Source organism: Acartia tonsa, chromosome 13 (genome assembly GCF_053477335.1).
Source record: "Acartia tonsa isolate MP-2025a chromosome 13, ASM5347733v1, whole genome shotgun sequence".
Classification (NCBI taxonomy): Eukaryota; Metazoa; Arthropoda; class Copepoda; order Calanoida; family Acartiidae; genus Acartia; species Acartia tonsa.
The window spans coordinates 27,250,940-27,273,577 of NC_137272.1; the positions used below are offsets into that span (position 1 = coordinate 27,250,940).

Sequence of the window (22,638 nt, forward strand, 5' to 3'; positions counted from 1 at the left end):
GATACTAATAAAAAACCTGTTTCTAGATTTGTTATTGTATTTGGTTTTCCATAAAAAATATTGCTTATTTTATCAATTTCTAAGTAACTATACATTGGTTTAAAGCAAGAATTATGTTAAAAGTCAGCTTAACCGTTAGGAAAAATAAAGAACTATGTGAAAAAGTTTAATTTTAGCTATAATGGGAGAAAAAAGCAATTTAATGCACATTTTATATAATACGGAAAATTTCTTTCTTTCCCTTTACCTTATAAAAATCGTCGGAAAAAGCCGTTTTTTAAGCAAACAAAAGCGCGTTTTGCTCTATCTGTGAGATATTATGAATGAGATAATGTTAAGATTTGATATTAAGATGAGAAAAATTTACGTTCACAGTCCCTTTAAGAAATTAAAAAACATGAATAAAATAAGACTGACAATTTACATAAAAATTCCGTATTAATAATTTTAAAATTACTCCAATACAGACTGCTTAATATTGACATTTTTGCATTTTAAGGCTTGTCTATATAGATAGCATGCTGTGTTTATAACTCTGTGCCTATTGGTCATAGGAATCAATATTCCATAATTCAAGTTACTAGGATAATAATATCATAGTTATTATGGATGGATATACTGACTTTCTGACAATATAAAGAGTTGCCTCACTTTCTAAATTGTATCTAACTGTCAAAGGATTCCTATCAATATAAAGTATGGAACTTCTATGGCATTCGGGATGCTTTTGAGCTCCTTCTATCTTTAACAACTGAATGAACTTTAAGATTAGCAGTGATGTAACTCGAAATTTGATAATGTGGTACATCCAATTACATGTTTTCTTCTTTATGTTAAGGTAAAAGAAGGAAATATATAGAATAGGTATTGCTTATGGAATTTTTATCAAACAAGGATGACAACATCCATAAAAGCGAAGCACTGAAACGGTAGGACAAACAGACATAAACACTTGTATAGTGTCAGAACCAAATAATCAGAATTTAAATGTATAAGAATCGGAGCAAAATTGTAAGTAAATTTGTTGAAAAACTGCTTGATACAGGATAATGTTTATGGACATATTTACATTCTATAACTTGATTATAGAGTTGCTTTGCTTATAACATTATACTTTGTTGTTGCTACGCTTTCTAAATCGTACCTAACTACTAAAGGAATCACCATGCAAAGTTTGAAATCGATAGGACAATTCTAACATGCCTAAATTAACGAAAAAAGCTATCCGCTTGTGACGGACGGACAGACCGACCCTAATTATAGAAAAGCTTCGCTTTTAAAAAGAAATATTTACAAAAAATACATTTTATCAATAAAGCATGTGTTTAATGCGAAATTGGCTTTTAAAGCATTAAAACAAGGATAATAACTTCTATAAGTAGCGAAGCAAGGAAATATGAAAAAGATATGTCACAAACGGAGAAAATAGCATGTCAAGTAGATGGTCATTATAAGTAAGGAAATCATATCAATATATTAAAAGAGTAAATTTAAACAAGAATGACATATCCATAAAAGCTATGGCAGAAGGACAAACAAACCTCAACAATTGTAGGGTGTTAAAATAAAACAAGCAATATATTAGTTTAAAGTCTAAACAAAATTGCATATAAATTTTTTGCAATATAAAGTACAGGATACTGTTTATGGAAATACTTTCAGTTTTAGATTTGATTATGCTTCGCTTATCGTATTATGGCTTATGTTGTCTAGAAATCTTTACAAAAAAAAAATAGTTATATCATACAATAAATTATCATGCATATTTTATTCTTTTAGGTCTTCACTAATAAAGGAAATAAATCAGCAGTCTATCTCTAATATCAGCCAAGTAATTAAAATTTTTACCTAAGGATGGTCAGACAAAATGACAAACAGACAGACAGACAGTAGTACAGGCGAACAGATAAAAGGACAGACTAATAGACAGACAGAATAATGGATATTTAAACAGACATACATATAATCAAATAGACATGCGGATTAAGAGATATAAGTTTTCCGGAATTTTAATGTAGGGAGTAGATTTGAAATCTGCATCAAATTTTAAGGATCTTTTATAAAATTCGTTTTTTGTATAATTCTTTATCTAAAAGCGGAAATACATTTTAAGTTAATTAATTTTGACCAATAGGATAGATGGATTTTAAACTACCTGCGCTCTAATTGGTTGAATGATGTACGACATCCAATCAGAGCGCAGATTTTTTAAATTCACCAATCACGGATGCCAAAATTAATGAACTTAATTTGTATTTCCGCTTTTAGATAAAGAATTATACAAAAAATTAATTTTATAAAAAATCCTTAAAATTTGATGCAGATTTCAAATCTACTCCCTACATTAAAATTCCGGAAAACTTATATCTCTTAATGCGGATTAACGAAAATACAAGATAATAGATCGCTAATAATAGAAACTAAGATATAAGCCAGGAGGATGGGGACAATGGGCTATTTATTACACTAGTCCCTAAAGTTTTATAGTAACCTTTTCTTATTCGTTCGCTCATTAACTTTGAGAACTTGTGATTGGTTGGTTCATTAAATTGAGTGTTTAAACTTTTCAATCACTAATTTTAATCTACAGAAGAAATGATTTTGTATATCATCATTGGGAATGTACATAAATTCATCGCCCATTGTCTTATCCCTTTAGATCCCTGGATATAAGCGGTCAATATAGTTGAAAGGAAAGTCAAAATAAAACGACATTTTAAAACGGGGAAAGTAAAATAAGGGAAATATTTTGATTATAATGTTTTTAAGGAAATTATTAGCGGTTTTTCTCAAAGTTTCTAGTCGAGCATTGAAACACCCTTTTCCTCATTTTAAATAAATTGAAAACAGGGGGGTCGGGCGGCAGTTTTATTTTTTTACTGTAAGTCAGGTTACTTTAGGTTATATTGTGTTGAGGTTAGCCCTGCAGGATACGAACTCCCTTAATTTTTATTTCTTTTAAAAATAGACAGGTTTCTGCGCTTGCTAAGCACTTTGAGGGAAAGCATCAAATTGGTTCTGCAAACAAACAAGAACAACAAGGTACATAGGTATCAAAGTGGCTATGTATTATCCTTGAATAAAAGTTATAATTATTTTTTTTAAGGGGGGGGGGGGGTAACATCAACCTCCTAAGATGAATCATCCCTAGTAACAAATAACCCCTCTTCAAAAATTGTGGTTTTGAGGGTGATTCTTGAGTATACTATCTCAACCTATTTGAAAAGAGTAGGAAGTAATGGAGGGACCCCAACCTATTTGAGTATAAAGAATGGAGGGATTCCAATCTATTTGATGATCTTTTTTGAGTAAAAAGTAATGTAGGTATCCCAACCTATTCGAGTGACATATTTGAGAAGAAAGTAATGGAGGATTATCAATTTATTTGAGGATCATTTTTGAGTAGGATTCCGGATAATTTTTGAGTAGAAAGTAATGAAGGGATCGCGATCTATTTGAGTTTGATGTAATTGAGGGTACCTCAACCTATTCGAAGATGGTATTTGAGGATCATATTTGGGTAGGGGGTAATGGAGGGATCCCAACCTATTTCAAGATGGTATTTGAGGATCATTATTGAGTAGGAAGTAATGGAGGGATCCCAATCTATTTGAGGATCATATTTGAGTAGGAAGTAATGGAGGGATCCCAACCTATTTCAAGATGGTATTTAAGGATCATATTTGAGTAGGAAGAAATGGAAGGATCCTAACCTATTTCGGTGTCATATTTGAGTACGAAGTAGGTGAGGGATATCAATCATTTAATGATCATATTTGAGCCGGAAGTAATTGAGGAATCCTAATCTATTTGAGGAGCAGTTTAAGTAGAAAGTAATGGAGAGAGCTCAATCTATTTGAAGATCATATTTGATTAAGAAGTAATGGAGGGATCCCAATATATTTGAGAATCATTTTTGAGTTGAAAGTAATGGAGGGATCCCAAGCTATTTGAGGATCATTATTGAGTAGGAAGTAATGGAGGGATCCCAACCTATTTCAAGATGGTATTTGAGGATCATTATTGAGTAGGAAGTAATGGAGGGATCCCAACCTATTTCAAGATGGTATTTGAGGATCATATTTGAGTAGGAAGAAATGGAAGGATCACAACCTATTTCAAGATGGTATTTGAGGATCATATTTGAGTAGGCAGAAATGGAAGAATCCTAACCTATTTCAGTGTCATATTTGAGTACGAAGTAGGTGAGGGGTATCAATCATTTAATGATCATATTTGAGCCGGAAGTAATTGAGGAATCCTAATCTATTTGAGGAGCAGTTTAAGTAGAAAGTAATGGAGAGAGCTCAATCTATTTGAAGATCATATTTGATTAAGAAGTAATGAAGGGATCCCAACCTATTTGAGGATCATAATTGAGTAGGAAGTAATGAGGAATCCAAATCTATTTGAGCGTCATATTTGAGTAGAAAGTAATGGAGGGATTCCAACCTACTCGAAGATGGTACTTGAGGATCATATTTGAGTACCATAATAAATGGAGAAAATGGAGAAATCCCAACCTGTTTAAAGATGGCATTGGAGGATCATATTTGAGTAGGGAGAAGGAGGGAATTTAACCAATTTGAGGATCATATTTGAGTGGGAAGTAATGAATCCAAACATATTTTTAGTAGCGAAGCTACTCTATGATTTTATATAACCTTCTGTATGTATCTGTGTGAAATGTTTTTGGGGAAAGGTTGATTTTCTTGCCAACATTCCCAACAAAATGGAGCATAATTAAGTATAAAATATCCCTAGCGGTCGGACAGCTTTTAAACAATTTTTTCCGCTTTCTTGCCAATATTTCCTTCAATATGTACCATGCTTAGCCATTAGGTATAAAAAATCTATGGTAGTCTGACTGTTTTAAGCAGTTTTTAAGTTATTGAATATTCTCTCTCTTTCTTTTCTTTGTTATGATAACAGATAATCTGCTCTAGAAATCACTTTGTTCATTTGTCTATTTCACAATAGAATTTGGTGCTTTGCTACTTATGGATGTTGTCATTCTTGTTTAAGTATGAAGTAATGGAAAGATCTCAACGAATTGAGGATTATATTAGTGTAAGTAGTAATTAATGGGTCCCAACCAATTTAAGGATCATATTTGGTTGCTCCTAATAATTTCCAATTTTTTTTGTTTTATTCGTGTTTTTCATAGTTTATTTCATTTGTCATCATTATTATTAATTTGTAAAAATCTAAATTTTCATTAATTACAGAAGCCTTTTTATTATTTCTTTCTTCATAAAGTTAGAAAATTAAATAGGTCAATTTTTCAGATTTTAGTGGTGCTACTGGTTAATTTACAACAAATGCTTAAATCTAAATATGGAAGAATAATCTCCTTTTCTTCTTTATTTCTAATTTTCTTTCGTGATAATTAGTTCATAACCTATAGAGTATAGATTCTAAAACTCCTTCATTTATATATTGCCCTACCCTTCAAAGTGCCTGTCGCACTCTTTAATAATAAATGTAGAATAAGTGAGAGTGGGTTAGGTTGTTTTCCTATGTTAACCCCTGTTGGTAGCCCTAACCCTACGGTACTTCCCAGCACCCACTAAAACCTAACCTGACTTAAAATAATAAACAAACAAACCAAAAGGTAACCACCATTATTTAAACAAAAAAAAAAGGGGGGGGGGGGTTCCGTGCTTGACATTGTAATTTGAGGGAAAACGGTGTATTTTTAAATGACGTATGCACAAAGAATTTACAGGATTATCCTTATACTAAAGTAACAGGATGTTTGTCTGTTTGTGTATGTGTGTATATGTGTGTCTGTACCGAAGGATCTCGCTAACCGATGAGCCGATCGGGTTCTCCCAGAAAGGTTTATAACTATTTTCTTGGGGAGTGGGAAACCCCTAACTCCCCCAAAAATAAAAAATACCCCCCCAAAATTTTTTTCTCTTTTTATTTTTTAACTAAAATTAAAAATGATAGGAAGATTTAAAATCTAAAATAAGAAATTGGGTTATCAAATTCGACTCCCTCCTCCTCAAGTGCCCCTAGAGGCTTCTAGGGGCGTAGCCGCTAGTACTACAAAAATTGATAAAAAATGAATAGTTATGTATTATAGATAACTCTCCGCGAATATTAACATGAAAAATTATAAGATTAAAACTGGCATTAATCTTATGATTTCTATTTTAATATTAGTAGAAAACTGGATATAATACGATATAATTTTTTAGTATTGCTAATAACCTGTTCTAATCCACCAGCTATAACGTATTTTGTATGTCAATCTTTAAAGCTTAATTTTTAAAATTAATGTTGGACGAGTTTTGTCAATTAGTCATCCTTGTTTATTTGTAATACTCTATAAGTAAAAGTGTCCGTCCGCACGTAAACTACGCTGAAAGGGAAACGTGATTTGCATGGCTGCTGTTAAAGAAAAAAGGTTGATTTTTTGTGAAGTTTAGCTGTATCAATATAATTCAAATTTCTGCTGAGAATATGTGATTTACTTAGCTCCTATTTAAGATAGACTGCTCAAATTCATTTGATTAGAATATTTCTTTGATTCTAGACATAAAAATTATGGAAGTTTACAGCTTTTATTTTAGTTTTTCTGTTGAATTGAGCACATTTTTAAAAAGCGAAGCTTTTCTATAATTAGGGTCGGTCCGTCCGTCCGTCTTAACGGATAGCTTTTTCCGTTAATTTAGGCACGTTAGAATTGTCCTATCGATTTCAAACTTTGCATGGTGATTCCTTTAGTAGTTATGTGCGATTTAGACAGCGTAGCAACTCTATGATCATTACTAGAATGTCCGTACGTCCATTTTAAACATGTCAATTTTTTAACTTTTTTAACAAAAAATGTCATGTGATCTAATCATCCGATTAATCTGATTTTTGGTATATTAATTCCTGGGACAACAAAGTATAATGTTATAAGCGAAGCAACTCTATAATCAAGTCCTAAAGATGTAAGTATGTCCATAAACATTATTTTGTATCGAGCCGTTTTTTCAACAAATTTCCTTAATATTAATGTCCGTTTGTCCTACCGTTTCAGTGCTTCGCTTTTATGGATGTTGTCACCCTTGTTAACCTTTTGAATAGATCTTTATATAATTCTATGATTTGCTACTTGTATCAAAGGATTTTGTTTAATTTTTTTATATCTTCAGACAGAAAGATTAATAAATTAGGAAAAAAAACCAGTTATTTTCATTGCAGGGGTAGATTATTTATTTGTAGACATTTTAGATAATTTTGACAAGGGTTTTATAACTACATCAAAATAATAGGTAACAGTACATTAGAGTACAGAGAAAGAATTTGGTAGAGTAAATCTTTAATGGTGGGCATGAGTCTGTTGTCAGTTCAGGCCAGGTCATGTCAGGTTTGATTCCAACCAAGTCAAGAAAGTTTCAGCGCTTACATCTAAAAAAAAGGAATGATTATAAAGTTTTAGTAAAACTTGGAATTAAAACAATAACAGTTATAATAGTTATTTCTCGCATCGTATTATAAACAGCTTTCTTAGGATATAGAATGTACAATTATAAGATTTAAACCAGTTTTTTTAGCCCCGAGGTGCTGAAGGCACTGGCTAAAAAACTGGTTTTAATCTTATGATTTTACATTTTTATATTCGTAGAAAGCTGGATATAATACGATGCTAGACATAGTTTTTTTCGTATGGATGAGAACCGGTTCCTATCCACCGGAAGCAAAAACTAAATTTATACAAATGTTAATGATAAAAACATAACTCAAACGTTTAATAGGTGGACTTGTTTGACTAATCTAGAGTAGCTATGCTGTGAAAAAGAAATACTTACAGGGGCAAGAGATGCGCTACGGGCACGGGTCTTCAACTTGGCAAGGGCATGTTCAGCAGTGTCAGCACTCTCAACAGATGAAGTCAGGGTGGTCTGTGTCTGTCTGAACTTGGCAAGGTTGAGAGCAGCAATTTCCTCAGCTTCCTCAATCTGCTTCTTGTAGGACTTGATCTTGCCCTGGAGCTGGTCAATCAGAGCCTGCATGCGCTCATGGTTCTTCTTGTCCTCATCCTGCTGGTAGGTCAGCTCCTTAATCTTGCGCTCAGACTTTCTCAGACCCTTCTGGGCATCATTGAGTCGCCTGTTCTCAGCATCAAGCTCAGACTCAAGCTCACGGATGCGAGAATCCATCTTGGACATGGCCTTCTTGCCACCCTTCAGGGCATTCTGCTCAGCATCATCAAGTCTGCACTGCATATCCTTGACCTGGGATTCAAGGAGCCTTCTTTCACGCTCATAGCTCTGAGCAAGTTCTTGTTCAGCTCTAAGCTCATCAGCAAGGCGAGCAGCATCAATCATAGCCTTCTGGGCCTTTTCCTCAGACAAAGCAGCCTCGGATGCCATCTCATCAAGATCAGCCTATGAATAAAATTGTTGAAAGAACACAGTAAAAGTTGAATTTAATAATTTTATCTTATCTTTTTTTGTGAATATAATGATTAAGTTTTAAGTTTTGATTATATTATTTACCAATGTAAGTATTGCTGGAAATATTATAATATATAAGATTTTTACCTGAAGGGTTTGCATCTCACTGTCAAGCTTCATCTTAGCTCCTTGGATGGCCTGGTTGGTGCAGGTCTGATCTCCAAGAGTTTCATTGGTGTCAGCAAGTTCTTGCTCAACCATACGTCTAGAGCGGTCAGACTGTTCAAGAAGAGTGCGGGCCTCCTCAAGAGCATTCTGATTAGCATGAGCCCTCCTATCAGCAGCAATAAGGTTGTCATGAGCAATATCCTTAGCACGCTGAGCATCTTCCAGCTTGACTTGGACATCCCTAAGGCTAAGCTGGTACTTTTTAATAACCTTTTGAGTGTCAGAGTTGGCAGCATTGGCATGCTCAAGAGCAGTCTCAAGGTCCATGACATCAGTCTCCAGCTTCTTCTTCATTCTAATGGCTTCAGCCTTAGCCTTGGACTCCATCTCAATAGCAGCCTGCATATTCTCCAGACCCTTGTTCATGTTCTTTCTGGTGGACTCAAACTCCTCATCCTTCTCGGCCATTCTTCTCTCAATCTCCTGGCGGACCTGGGTAAGCTCAAGCTGAGCTCTCAGGACCTTGTTCTCCTCCTGTTCCAGGGCACCTTCTGCTTCAGACAGAGCAGCTTCAAGCTCCATCTTTTCAGCCTCAAGACGCTTGCGGATTTTGTCAATCTCATGGATGGAGCGACCACCTTCGCTGATCTGGTCCATGATGTCCTTGATCTCATTGGAAAGGGTCTTGTTCTCTCTTCTCACTTCTTCAAGCTGCAGGACAGCCTCCTCATAGGCAGACTTGATTCTGAAGAGCTCAGATGAGGCATTGCGGGTTTCCTTCTGGCTACCATCAAGGTCCATACCAAGGCTGTCAACCTTGTGCTTCCATTCAGAAACAATTCTGTCAAACTGCTTGGCCTTCTTCTCCATTGAGTTGTTCAGGATCTGTGCCTGGTCAAGCTGGACAGCCATGTCATCAAGGTCAGCTTGGATCTTAGCCTTAGATTTGTCAAGTTGTGCAAGCTTGCCAGTGAGCTGAGAGATAGTGGACTCAGCCTCAGACAGTCTAGCCTGCATCTTCAGCTTGGCCATCTCAAGCTCTTCAGCCTTGCCAAGACCATCCTTCTCGTATCTTTGTCTCCACATGTCAGATTCACCCTGGGCCTTGTTCAGCTGTCTCATCAAGTTGTCCTTTGATGAAACTTCTTCCTCAAGGTGCTCCCTCATACCATCAACTTCATGTTCAGCATTTCTGAACTTGCCAAGAAGAGACTGGCGCTCCTTGGCTTCATCATCAGCAAGTCTGCGCTGCTCATCAAGTTGAGCAGCAAGAGCAGACTTAACCTTTACAAGCATGCTGGCTGAGTTCTCCAATTCTTGAACATTTCTCAGAAGATCAGCATTCTCAGAAGCAATCTTTCTCTTGGTAGCTTCAAAGTCACCAAGGGTAAGGTTGGCTTCCTCAACCTTCTTGCCCAGATCATTCAGCTGGCCACACAGGTTTCTGTAAGACTTCTCAGCAGAGGCAGAAGATCTATTGACCTCATCAGTAGCAGCCCTAACATCAGCAATCTCATGCATGATCTGCTGCTTATCCTTCTCAACCTTAGCCTTCATCTTGTTGAGCTGATCAATCTGCTCACTCATTTCAGCAATAGCATCCTGATGCTTCTTCTTTAGGGAAACAAGAGTAGCCTCCTGTTGGATGGTGGCCTCCTCCAGATCTCTTCTGAGCTTAGTTACTTCAGAATCTCTCTTCTTGTTGAGCTCAATCTGAGCATTAGTGGCACCAGAGGCCTCACCCAGACGCTCGCCGAGATTTTCCAGTTCTCTAGCCAAGTCAGATCTCTGTCTCTCAGCCTTAGCTCTAGCCTGGCGCTCAGCTTCAAGCTCCTCTTCCATCTCTTCAATTCTGGCCTGTTGTTCCTTAATAGACTTCTGGACCTTGGCTACTAGAGATTGCTCATCTTCAAGCTTGCTAAACAGAGCAGAGCCATCCTTCTCCTTGCGAGCAATGGCATTTTCATATTCCTTTCTTGTTCTTTCCAAATCAGCAACAGTCTCCTGGGCAACCTTCAGCTCACCCTCGACCTTTCTACGCTCCTTCTCAATATTGGCTCTGGCTCTCTTCTCCTTGTCAAGAGAGCCCTCAAGCTCATCCAAGGTGGACTCAAGCTTGTTCTTAATCTGGTTAAGGTGGTTAACCTTATCCTCAGCAACCTGGAGATCTTCACCAGCCTTGGAGGCATTCTCACTCAGGTGCTTCTTTTCCTTGTTCAGCTTGTTGATGACTTCATCTTGGTTTGCAACTTCATCATTCAGGCTCCTGATTGTGTGGTCACGGTTGGTCTTCTCCTGTTCAAGCTTTTGGATAGCAATCTCAACATCCTCAATGTCCTTTTTGACTGACACAACTTCTTGCTCAAGAACCTTCTTTCCTGCTGTAGCTTCCTGGCGCTCAGCCTCCTTAGCAGCAAGAGCTCCCTGGGCAACAGCTAGTTGAGCTTCTAAATCAGCTCTCTGAGCAGCAATCTTAGCCTGTTTCTCATGGTATTGAGACATGTTACCCTGCTCAGCTTCAATTTGCTTGATCAGAGCCTTGATGTCTTCCTTGGCCTGCTCATTTTCCTTCAGAAGTCTTTCCTTTGTCTTCAGTTGCTCATCATATGCACCATACTTGGCATTGGCAGCCTCTTCAAGGTGGCGGAGCTCTTCCTCAGGATTAGGCATGCCAATCATTGGACGAGTCTTTTGAATGATTACAAACCATCCCCAGTCTCTCATGGACATGTACTTCCTGAACTGTCTCTGGCAGACCTTGATCAGCTCACGCTGATCCCACTTCTTTTGGTAGACAGCTCCTCTTATTCTCTTTAGGCATTCACCCTGGAGGTATCTAACAAGCTTGATAACAATGTCATCTCTCATCTCCTCAAGCAGGGCAAGGGCACCAGCTCTGAAGAAGACAAGGGTGTGACCGAGACGATATCTCTCACGAGGGAACGAGATCTTGTCCATCAAAGCATAGGTAGCAGTTTTGTTGTCGCTTGAACTGTTGATCTCAGCAGCACCAAGGATAGCATATCTCATCTTGTAGTCAGGGTACAGCATTCTGTTGGGGAAACCTCTCATACAGATTCTGATACCCTCAAGCACACCATTACAGGTCAGCTGGTGCATGATAAGAGGAGGCTCAACCTCTCCAGGCTTCTTGTGGGTGTTGGGTACAAGGCAACGCACAAAGTGAGGCTCGCACTGGTGAAGAGTGTGCATAAGCTCACCAAGGGAAACCAGATACACAGAGGAGACAGTCTTGCCACCACCTCCCTTCTTCTTCTTTTTACCTTCTTCCTTGGGGGCAGTGGTAGGCTGTCCAGGGTGGTCTCTCCACAGGTGGACAAGCAGAGTAACAGAGGAAGTAGACTTGAAGATCTCAACAACAGTGTCATTGACGGGATCTTTGTTCTTATCAAGCCAGCCAGTAACATTGTAGGACACAATACCAGCATAATGAGACAGAGCAAAGTGAGCATTTTTATCAGTCTTTGACTGGGGCTTCAAGAACACAGGCAGCTTGCCAAGGGAAGCCTTCAGCTTCTCCTCAAAGGACTTGTCAGTGGCCTTGGGGAAGAGAGACTCCTCTTCAAGAATGGCCCAGATACCCATAGGCTTCTCAAACATGATGATACAGGCAGCAAGATCCATACCAAAGTCAACCATCTCCCAGTCAATACCTTCCTTGACGTACTCCTCCTGTTCAACAACAAACATGTGGTGGTTGAAGAACTGCTGCAGTTTCTCATTGACAAAGTTAATGGAGATCTGTTCAAAGCCATTGTACTCAAAGATCTCAAAACCAGCAATATCCAGCACAGCACAGAAGTTGGCCTTCTTCAGGGTAGGGTCAATTAGAGTGTCATTACACTTCTCAATCAGCCACTTGAAGAGACGGTCAAAGATTGCTCTGGCAATACCACCAACAGAACCAGTGGCCTGCTCACAGGACTGACCCTTGGTTACCCACTCAGTACCGACCTTGATTCTGGGCTTGCAGAAAGCCTTAATCATAGCCATGGCATCAACACCCATGAGGGCAGCAGCCTTGCCAGGGAAGGTATCAGGGCCAATTTGTTCACACTCAGCCTGGTCATCACGACCCTTGGTCTTGAACTCAATACCACCAAAGGTCATGACACCAGCAGTCAGCATGTAGCAGTCATACTTCTCCTGCTCACCAAATCCAAGAACATTAAAGGCATCCTCAGTGTACTCAAGCTCTTCATTGTCATCAATGGAGGCAACAGTAACCTTACCCTGGGACACATAGGTGTAATCATAGATATCAGTGCTAAGATGGCACTTCTCTCTCAGACCAGTACCAATGCCATCACCATAGGGCTGCAGAAGCTGGTAGAAGATATGGTAGGATCTCTCAACTTCCTGCTGTTCAGTGATACGGGACTTCTCAAGCAGATAGGACACAATATCACAACCAGCCAGCTTACCAGAGGTGGTGAAGTGGATACGGATGAACTTACCGAAACGGGAGGAGTTGTCATTCCTGGAGGTCTTGGCATTACCATAGGATTCCAGAATGGGGTTGGTGGCCACAATCTGGTCCTCAAGGGAGACCTTCTTGTCGGACTTCTTGCCACTGGTAGCAACCATGGCAAGATAGGTGATGACCTTCTTGGTGTTCTCAGTCTTACCAGCACCAGACTCACCAGTAATCAGCATAGCCTGGTTCTTGGTGTTGTTCAACATGCCTCTGTAGGCAGTCTCAGCAATGGCCCACAGATGGGGAGGGCACTCATTACGTCTCTTACCAAGATAGATCTTGGCACACCTATGGGTGTACAGAGGATAACGCTTGTAGGGGTTGACAACAACAACGAAGAGACCTGAGTAGGTGTGGATCATCTTGGCCTGGTAACGGGTCTTCAAGTTCCAGAAGACAGAAGCATCATTAAGGAAGGTCAAGTTGACCATGTCCTCGCACTTCTCAAACTTAGGGGGGTTGACCTTGCCAACCTCAGCAGCCTTGTGAGTGAACTTCTCATGGCCCACAGCAACAACACACTTGGAGGCGGGATCCTCCAGGTCTCCAGACTCAAGGAGACCCTCACGGTAGCCACCATCCTTGGGGTTGGGAATCCACACAGACTTCTTGGAGTCATAGGGCTTCTGCTGGTCAGCTCTCTTCATGTCCATGGAAGGGAGCAAGAACTCAGTTGGGTCAGGGTCGGGCTGACCCGTCTTGGAGAGCTTGATATGTCCAGGCATCTTGTGGGTCCCTGAATATTAGAATTATTAAATAAAAAAATTAAAGTGAGAAATATTTCTTAACTGTAAAGTTATTTATTAATTCTATTTGATAGGAGTGCAAATTTTTCGAATGATTGGAAATAATTATTGAAAAAAATGTTAAACTATGACTTTTGAAAACAGAGGAAATCCAGAAAAAAAAGACTGTAAAATATCATCCAGAATGTCCTAAAATGTCAGAAATAAGGAAACCTGAAAAAAACATTTGAAGCATTTTTTTCCCTATAATGTTATATTTTTTGTCTGCTTGTTATGTAATACATGAAAGTTTGTCTTTTTGTCTGTATTAACAAAAAAATCAGCTGCACTCCTCCCCCCCCAATAAAATTAGATCAAAACTCAAAGATAAGGTACTATTACTTATATAAAAGAGATATGATGTCTGACTGTATTTTTTTTTGTGCCTTTCTAAACAAAATATTTCTCAAAGTTATTTAATTTACAGTTACAGTGAAGATTTATATAGATAAGTGTACAAAAAAAACGCATACAAAAAAACTATGCTCCCAATTTGTTTAATAGAAAAAGCAAATAGTAGAAACAAGTGAAGCTTATTATATAAAAGAAAAATAATTTAATTCTTCTTTCTGTCAAATTACTTTAATACAAAGGAAGAGGTAGGTTGTGCTAAAGTTCCGTAAAAGTGTGAGTTTTAAGGATTAAAACAGTAGTAATACGATAAAATTTATGTTAACTTTAAAGAAAATTTTGTCTTTAGTTATTTTCCATAAGAAATACACATATTTAGTGAAAATTGTTGTTCTACTACTGTTTTTAATCCTTAAAACTCACAATTTTGCGGAATTTTAGCACATCCTACCTCCCCTTTTAAAAAATTAAACTGCTGACTTTCTGTTGCCATAAGAATGAAAAAAAAACTTAAGGTGCTCTTTTTTGAAAAAAACACTAAAATTGCAGAAGAAATATTTGAATTTAAAATCTTACTCAATATTTACTTTAAGCATTATTTGTATTGAATTTGCGGAGTCAAAGCCAAGTACCTCTAATGTTTGTAAAAAATAGAAAGAAAATTTAAGTTTTTAAATTTGATAAAGTGTATTTAACTTTGATTAAACCTTATTCTCTTCTAATGCCAACAGACCTTTTAAAAAGCCCCAAATGAGTAAAAAATTTTAAATAAATAAAAAAAAAGTTATCTAAAGGGATGAGCCATTGGCCGATAAATATATGTACATCCACAATGATTATACAAAGAATTACCCTTCTGTAGATTACAATTAGTACTTTTGGACACTCGACTTAATGACACAACCAATCAAAAGTTTTCAAATTCCCAAAAGTTTTCAAACCACCGAATAAGAAAACCTTTTTATAAAACTTTGGGGACTAGTGTAATAAAACAGCCCAATATCCCCAAATATCCTCAAAATTTTGAGAAAAAAAGTCCCATTAAAATATATCTAAAGAGGCAGAAAATTTATTATATTTAAATCTAGATATAAGTAAAAATTGGAAGACAATATAGAAATATGGTTAGCATATGTGTTACCAAGGATGACAACATTCATAATGGCAAAACTCAAAAAATTAGACAGACAAACGGTAGAACATAAAGAATCATTAAAACACCAGAATGACAAACATATAGATTTCTGTGTGAAAATTTAATGAAAATATGTGATTGATTAGCTTTCATACTAAAGCTTCTAAATTTACACGTATAGATGCTTTGCTTTTTATTTTGTACCTAATCTCCTTAAGAATCATTATAAAAAGTATTTGAAAGAGACAGAGAGAAAATATCATCAGAATATCTATCTTACCCTTGTAGGCTCGTCTATGAAGGCTTCAAGAAGACTGAATTGGTATAGGCTGACCGCCTACGTTTTATACCTCTGCCATTGACACGCCCTCGGGACGGCAATCTTACTGGGGGAAGGAAAGAAAGAGGGGGTAAAGGGGGAGGGGGGTATCGAGGTTAATGCAACTTTCTGAGGCACATGGAGGTTCATTTCCCAATTGTCATTTAATTACAGAAAAGAAAGGGAGTAAGAACTAATTATTGAAATAAGGAAAATTTAAGTTTAAGGATACTTTTTAAAGAGAAAGAGAGAGAGAGAGAGAAAAGAGAGAGAGGAAAGAAGAGAAAGAGAGATATAGGATAGATAGATAAACAGAAAGACAGAGAGAGAGAGAGAGAGAGAGAGAGAGAAAGAGAGAGATAGATAGATAGATATATAGATAGATAGATAGATAGATAGATAGATAGATAGATAGATAGATAGATAGATAGATAGATAGATAGATAGATAGATAGATAGATAGATAGATAGATAGATAGATAGATAGATAGATAGATAGATAGATAGATAGATAGATAGATAGATAGATAGATAGATAGATAGATAGATAGATAGATAGATAGATAGATAGATAGATAGATAGATAGATAGATAGATAGATAGATAGATAGATAGATAGATAGATAGATAGATAGATAGATAGATAGATAGATAGATAGATAGATAGATAGATAGATAGATAGATAGATAGATAGATAGATAGATAGATAGATAGATAGATAGATAGATAGATAAATAGATAGATAGATAGAGAGAGAGAGAGAGAGAGAGAGAGAGAGAGAGAGAGAGAGAGAGAGAGAGAGAGAAAGAGAGAGCAAGAGAAAGAGAGAGAGAGAGCGGAAAAGGGAGAAAAATATTATATTGACCGTCTAACTTGCCTATTAAAGTTAAAAGTCCCCGCTTATTCTCTTTTTACACGGAAAATGGGGGATGCAATAGGAAAGGGGAATATTTAAATTAGTATGACCTGACCGTCTGATGCGCCTATTGTAGCTTGAAATCCCCGGGGCATTTTGGTTGCTGCAGTTCGATATATCCTTTCCTTGCAATTTTAACTCTCTCTTTTTCTATCTCTATCTTTCCATCTAACTCTCTCTATGTTACCATCTAACTCTCTATCTTTCTATTTCTCTTTATTTCTCTCTCTTTTTCTCTCTCTCTTTCTCTTTCTCTCTATTTTTCTCTCTCTCTTTCTCTCTCTGTATCTTTGTTTCTCTGTCTCTCTATTTCTCTCTCTCTTTCTCTCTTTCTCTCTCTCTCTATCTCTCTCTCTATCTCTCTATCTATCTATCTATACATCTTTGTTTCTTTATCAATCTTTTTATCTATTTTATTTCTCTCTCTCAACCTTCAAAACTTAATTTATCCATCATTGTCTTATCCCTATATCCCTGCAGCTTTTTTTCTTTTAGAAACTTTCCCCAATTTTTCTTAGTTTTTCCCCTGGGTGACGGGAGAGTGTATAATGTACATATTTTGGGGTAGAGACACCCAGTAGATTGGGAATGTACAAGAATTATATTAGGACACTTTTTATGTAGTTGGAAAACTCGAGAAAACCCATTGTCTCAGATAGGGGGGGGGGGGCATTGGGCTGTTTATTACACTTGTCCCAAATTTTTATAATAATGTATTTTATTCGTCTGCATAACAACTTTTTTATTAAATTTAGATTGATTGGTTCATTACGTTGAGTGTCCAAACGTTTCAACCACTAATTGTAATCTTATTAATTATATTATCGTTGGGGAAGCACACCAATTTATGGGCCATTGTCTTATCCCTTTGAATCCATGCATTGTGTAAAATATATACATTACAAAATTAGACCCTAAATTATCCTATGATCATATTCCTAGGCTGCCGCCTCAGCAGAAGGCAAAAACTGGATAGGCCTAATCAGGGAGAAGGGAACAAGTAATCCTGGCTCCTAGAATTAATTTCATTTGTATACAAAACGGTTCTGGAATGTGATGAAAAATTCTTTTTAGTTGGGTAGGTACTTTATACATTCTTGTTGCTATTTTATTTTCTAAAAGCTTTTGATGGTTGTTAAAAATTCCTGATTGGGTTGTACAAACTAACAGTGTACAAACTTTTGCACCAGAAATTTCAATCAAAGATATTTTTATTATAATTAGGGGGTATATCAATTTACCGCCTACTGTCTTATCACTTAAGACCACTGAATGTTCCTTATTATGTATAAAACCATATCTTTATCACGCGCCTGACATAGCAGTAGTATTAACTGCACACATTTTTACCTATCTATATTGCCATGAACGTTCCCTCCCAAACAAGTGTTAAGGTACTAGGCATGAGGGAAGAATATATCAATATATTTAGGAAGGGGAAGGAAAATGGGGAACAAATATGATTACCAAGGTACCTTAGCTCAAAAACTTTGGGTACTTTTATCAAATTTTTTGGATGATTTCAAATTGATGGTGTCCATCCAACATTTTCAACAAATATTTTAGGAATAGTCCCTTTCGTAACATCGCCCCATAAGGGGCAATGCGTCGTTTTTTTTAAAAATGGCCTTTTATAGGTTATTTTAGGTTAGGTTAGGTTATATTAGGTTAGGTGATTGCCCCACAGGGTTAGGTAATTGGCCCCCCAGGGTTAGAGCCCCCCGCAGGGGCTAGAAATAGAAGAAAAGCTACTGTAAAAAAATACGAAGAATCGCCCCATAAGGTGCGATGTTACGAAAGGGACTATACCAAATATTTTTAATCTAATGAAAGGGTAATTTTGTGCATTATCATTGGAGAAATTCCACAACTTATCATCTATTGTCTCATCCTTTAAGATCCCTGTAGACGAATATATAATTATCAGGGAGGGGAAGGACAATGAGGGGAAAGCGATGTATAGGATTATTATCTTGGAAACAAATGACAAGAAAGGACATTTAAATATTTTAATTTTTATCACAGAAAAAGTGATAAGCCAAAAGTTTTTGTAAACTTTAGTAGCGAAGCTACTAAAAAAGTCAAGCGGTTTTGTCCGTTATTCTGTTATGCACTTAAAACTTTATTTCAATAAGAGTGTGAGCTTGCTAAATGAGTCTAAAGATTAAGGCATAGCCCTCACCTCCCTCTAGCTACTAGTAAAGTACCTGACATAAAAAAGTATATACCATTCTTAACATCTCTAGTATGACGAAATGTGTTTTGGATGCAAAGCCGATACATTCCATACTCAGCCATTTAATACTCCACAACAATCAAACCTTTTAATTCCATAACCTTTGTAAGTAAGTTCTAACACCGAAAGTTAATGTGCGCCTGTTTATAGGCAAATACATTCCTCAAGTTTTTACTGTAAAACATTTGAATTTAGATTTAAATCTTCTGCACCTTATATACATTTTCTTTTATTCAGACTTTAACGAACAAAGATATTTCTATTAGTTAAATTAGGAAAATGACTAATTTTGTTAGGGTGCCTCAGATTTTTAGATATTCTAAAAGATAATTTAAGATTAATTAAAAAAAACTTTTAAGCTATTTTTTGCTGCTTCTCTATAACTTATGCATGTCTGTACGTTTGTATAGTTTTCTAAACATATTGTTTGTTATTAAATAAAAACTAAATAATAAAAGTTTAACAATGTGACTTTATGATTAGTTGTTCATACTGCTGCTATGTCAGAAGCGCGAAAGAAATTAAGAATTAGAGAATGAACAGCTGCCCAACACATTACCATGTGCAGTTAGGACTTTCAGACAAAAATTGGACAATCAAAAGGTTGATTGTTTGTTGGGTGTTACTTTAGTTTCTACAAGGAGTCAAGAACAAAAGCCTCGCCCATACAAGGAAATGCATGAGGTAAGTGCAGCATCTAATGTTATCTTATTTAACCATATAATAAATAATAGATTCAAACAAACGCTTTAGTAAAGTCTAATTGACAAAAGTTTACATTTATCTAGTGACATGAGGGGATAAGACAATGGACAAAAAACATAAATAATTTTTAGAAATTAAAACAAAATGAGAGGTCCTTTTTAAAATTAGATTCAAGAAATACTTTACATATAGTATTTTGATTTTTTTCACGATTTCAAAGCAAAGAAGGTGTATCAACTTTTTCACTTTTTATTTAAGATAGCTAGCCGGTTCTTTTTGTAAGTAGTAGATGTAAAATTTTTCATAAAATTCAGATATGCAATCGGTTTTTTTTGTAGACCTCTTATTTTTTAAGTAATTTAAACTAAAACGCAACAAAAAAAAGGAAAAAAATGGCCATTATGAACAAAAATAGTAAGATCTTTAATTTGAAACCTTACTTTTTGAATTTTGTCAGGTAATTATTGAAAAAATTGATTTTTTTAAACCCACAAGAATAAAAACTTTGATTTTAATTTTATCATTTCACAGGTAAAAAAATATGGGTTCATATATACCTTTAGAATCAGAAAAATATTACGAATCCATTGTAAGCAAAATTGAAAAAAAGTAAAAAAATGGCCTATTGTATTTTGTTGTACAGGCAACACTTTTGTCATCCCCTAGTTACCCCCTCTTTACCCCCTTCCCATTTCTATTCTCGATTCAAAAAATAAGGTGGTTGCCTGTATAACATAATATAATATTTTCATATAATTTCTTTTATTGTAGTTTATAAACTATATTGTAAACTTTTTATTTCAATTTTGCTTAGAATGTATTTGTAATATTTTTCTCATTCTAACAGTATATATAATGCCTATTTCTTATGCCTTGGTAATGATAAAATTTAGTTCAAAGTTTTTATTCTCGTGGGTTTAAAAAAATCTTTTTTTTTCAATAATTACTTGACAGAATTGAAAAAGTAAGGTGTCAAATTAAAGATCTTACTATTTTTGTTCATAATGGCCATTTTCTTTCCTTTTTTTGTTGCATTTTAGTACCTTAAAATCGACTTAATTTTTTTTTTTTAAACTTAAATTACTTAAAAAATAAGAGGTCTACAAAAAAACCGATTGCATATCTGAATTCTATGAAAAATTTTACATCTACTACTTACTAAAAGAACCAGCTAGCTATCTTAAATAAAAAGTGAAAAAGTTGATACACCTTTTTTAAAAGATAATTAAAAATTTCTAACAACAATTACAGATTTACCAGGCTTTCTATAATGTAATCTATTGTTAGAGGAATCATTCTCAAGATGGAAATTAAACTAAGCTAGCTACATTAAAAAAACTCCTCATATTAATTTAAATCTGTAAAAGCTACTTAAAAACAAATATACAGTAAATATAGTGTAGCCAAAGATAGAGAGATGGAACAATGGACTGCTTATTACACTTGTCCCCAAAGTCTTATCGTAACGTTTCTTATTCGTTGACTTAACAACCTTGGGGATTTTAATGAATTTTAATTGGTTGGTTCATTCAAACGTTTTAAACACTAATTGTAATCTATATAAGGGGTAATTTTGTGTATCATCATTGGGGATGTGCATCAGTTCATTAGCCATTGTCTTATCCATTTATATCCCTGTAGAGTAGCTATGCGATTATAAAATTTGTGTCACCCTATAATTATAAGAAAAGAATATCTATTTGTTGTTAACAAATATATTTCAAATGTTGAAAAATTCCTTGGGTACAATGTCATTTAAAGTTTAAATGGACCCCCAAAACTCGCATTTATTATTTCCAAGAGCGTAGCTTTTTACACAAAGGATGGGTCCTCCGTAATCTAATCGTTATTTTAGGCTTGTTATAATTGTTCTATTGTTTTTAAACTTGGCACGATGATTTATGAGTTGGTTACAATCAATAAAACGTAGCAACTCTATAACTTTTACCAGAAAGTCTGTAGATTTATTTTAAACACGTACTTTTTTTAGATGATTTACTAATAATTATCTTTTTTTGATAATTAAGATGTTTAGGCATAATGTTATAAATCAAAATACATATTAAGGCGTTAAACTTAACATTGTGTCCAATCGGCCTAGGAATTATAATTTTATAAATAAAGGTCATTCTTCAAGTTTGTTGTAAAAGAAAATTTAATAATCAGCTTATATTAAAACAATTGCTACGACTTTTAGATATCAAACAATTTAAGCTTCAATTCAATCCAAGTAAGTTAGAAAATTTAAATAAAGGGGGAGGGAAGATAATGTCCCACTTAAACTATGAGGGAATGTTCCTAAAATTTCTAGGGTGGGGCGTTTCGCTTGGTTGAATTAGTATGTTGTCAAAATGTATTAGAATATCGGGCATTTTCCTAACTGACCGGCCTATTATGTTTCCAGTAGCCTGGTTCAAAAATATAACCTACTTTAAGAATTCCCCCTCCTTTTTAAGGGCCTCTGTCTAGTAAGGCTTTTCTGTTAAGATCTATCTAACCACTGAACCGTTTGGGTTCTTACATGGACGCTTCACACGTAGGTTCATGGTTTTAGGCTAAAAGCGCAGCCACTAGTATTTTATAAAGTGACAAAAATAACATTTTTGATTATTGGACAGTGCTAATACATTATAATGTACAATATCCTTAAAACAAAAATTAGTTCATTACAAGAAAAACTAAATATCTGTTTCATTTAAAATTTACTTTAAAATTGTCTTTTCTAAACGGAAAAGCATTTAAAAATGTTTAAAAAGCTAGATAATACTAAAATATCAAAGGGATATCAAAACACATATTCTTAAATAAAAGTAACAGGATGTTTGTCTGTCTGTCCATTTGTGATGAAACCATTGATATGCAGTGAGGGAGGGAGGGGACATTGGACAGTTAATTACACTAGTCCCCAACGTTATAATAACGCTTTCTTATTCGTTGGCTTAACAACTTTAGGGACTTGAATTGAATTTGGTTTGTTGGTTTATTGGTTGAGTGACCAAACGTTTCAACCACTAAATTTAATGTACAGAAGGCGTAATTTTGTTTATCTTCATCGGGAATGTACATCAATTCATGACAACATCCATAAAAGCGAAGCACTAAAACGGTAGGGCAAACGGACATGAACA

At 35.5% G+C, this 22,638-nt stretch overlaps 1 protein-coding gene across 1 annotated transcript; it reads right to left on the bottom strand.

The window, feature by feature from the left end:
• Positions 1-7,185: 7,185 nt before the first annotated feature.
• LOC145304050 (myosin heavy chain, muscle-like) lies at positions 7,186-15,686 on the bottom strand. The gene is made up of 4 exons (XM_080145808.1): positions 15,614-15,686; positions 8,544-13,798; positions 7,809-8,387; positions 7,186-7,407 (listed from the first exon to the last, which is right to left on the bottom strand). The coding sequence occupies exons 2-4, from the start codon at positions 13,785-13,787 to the stop codon at positions 7,402-7,404; spliced, it is 5,829 nt and encodes a 1,942-aa protein (XP_080001934.1). The 5' UTR covers positions 13,788-13,798; positions 15,614-15,686; the 3' UTR covers positions 7,186-7,401.
• Positions 15,687-22,638: the final 6,952 nt, after the last annotated feature.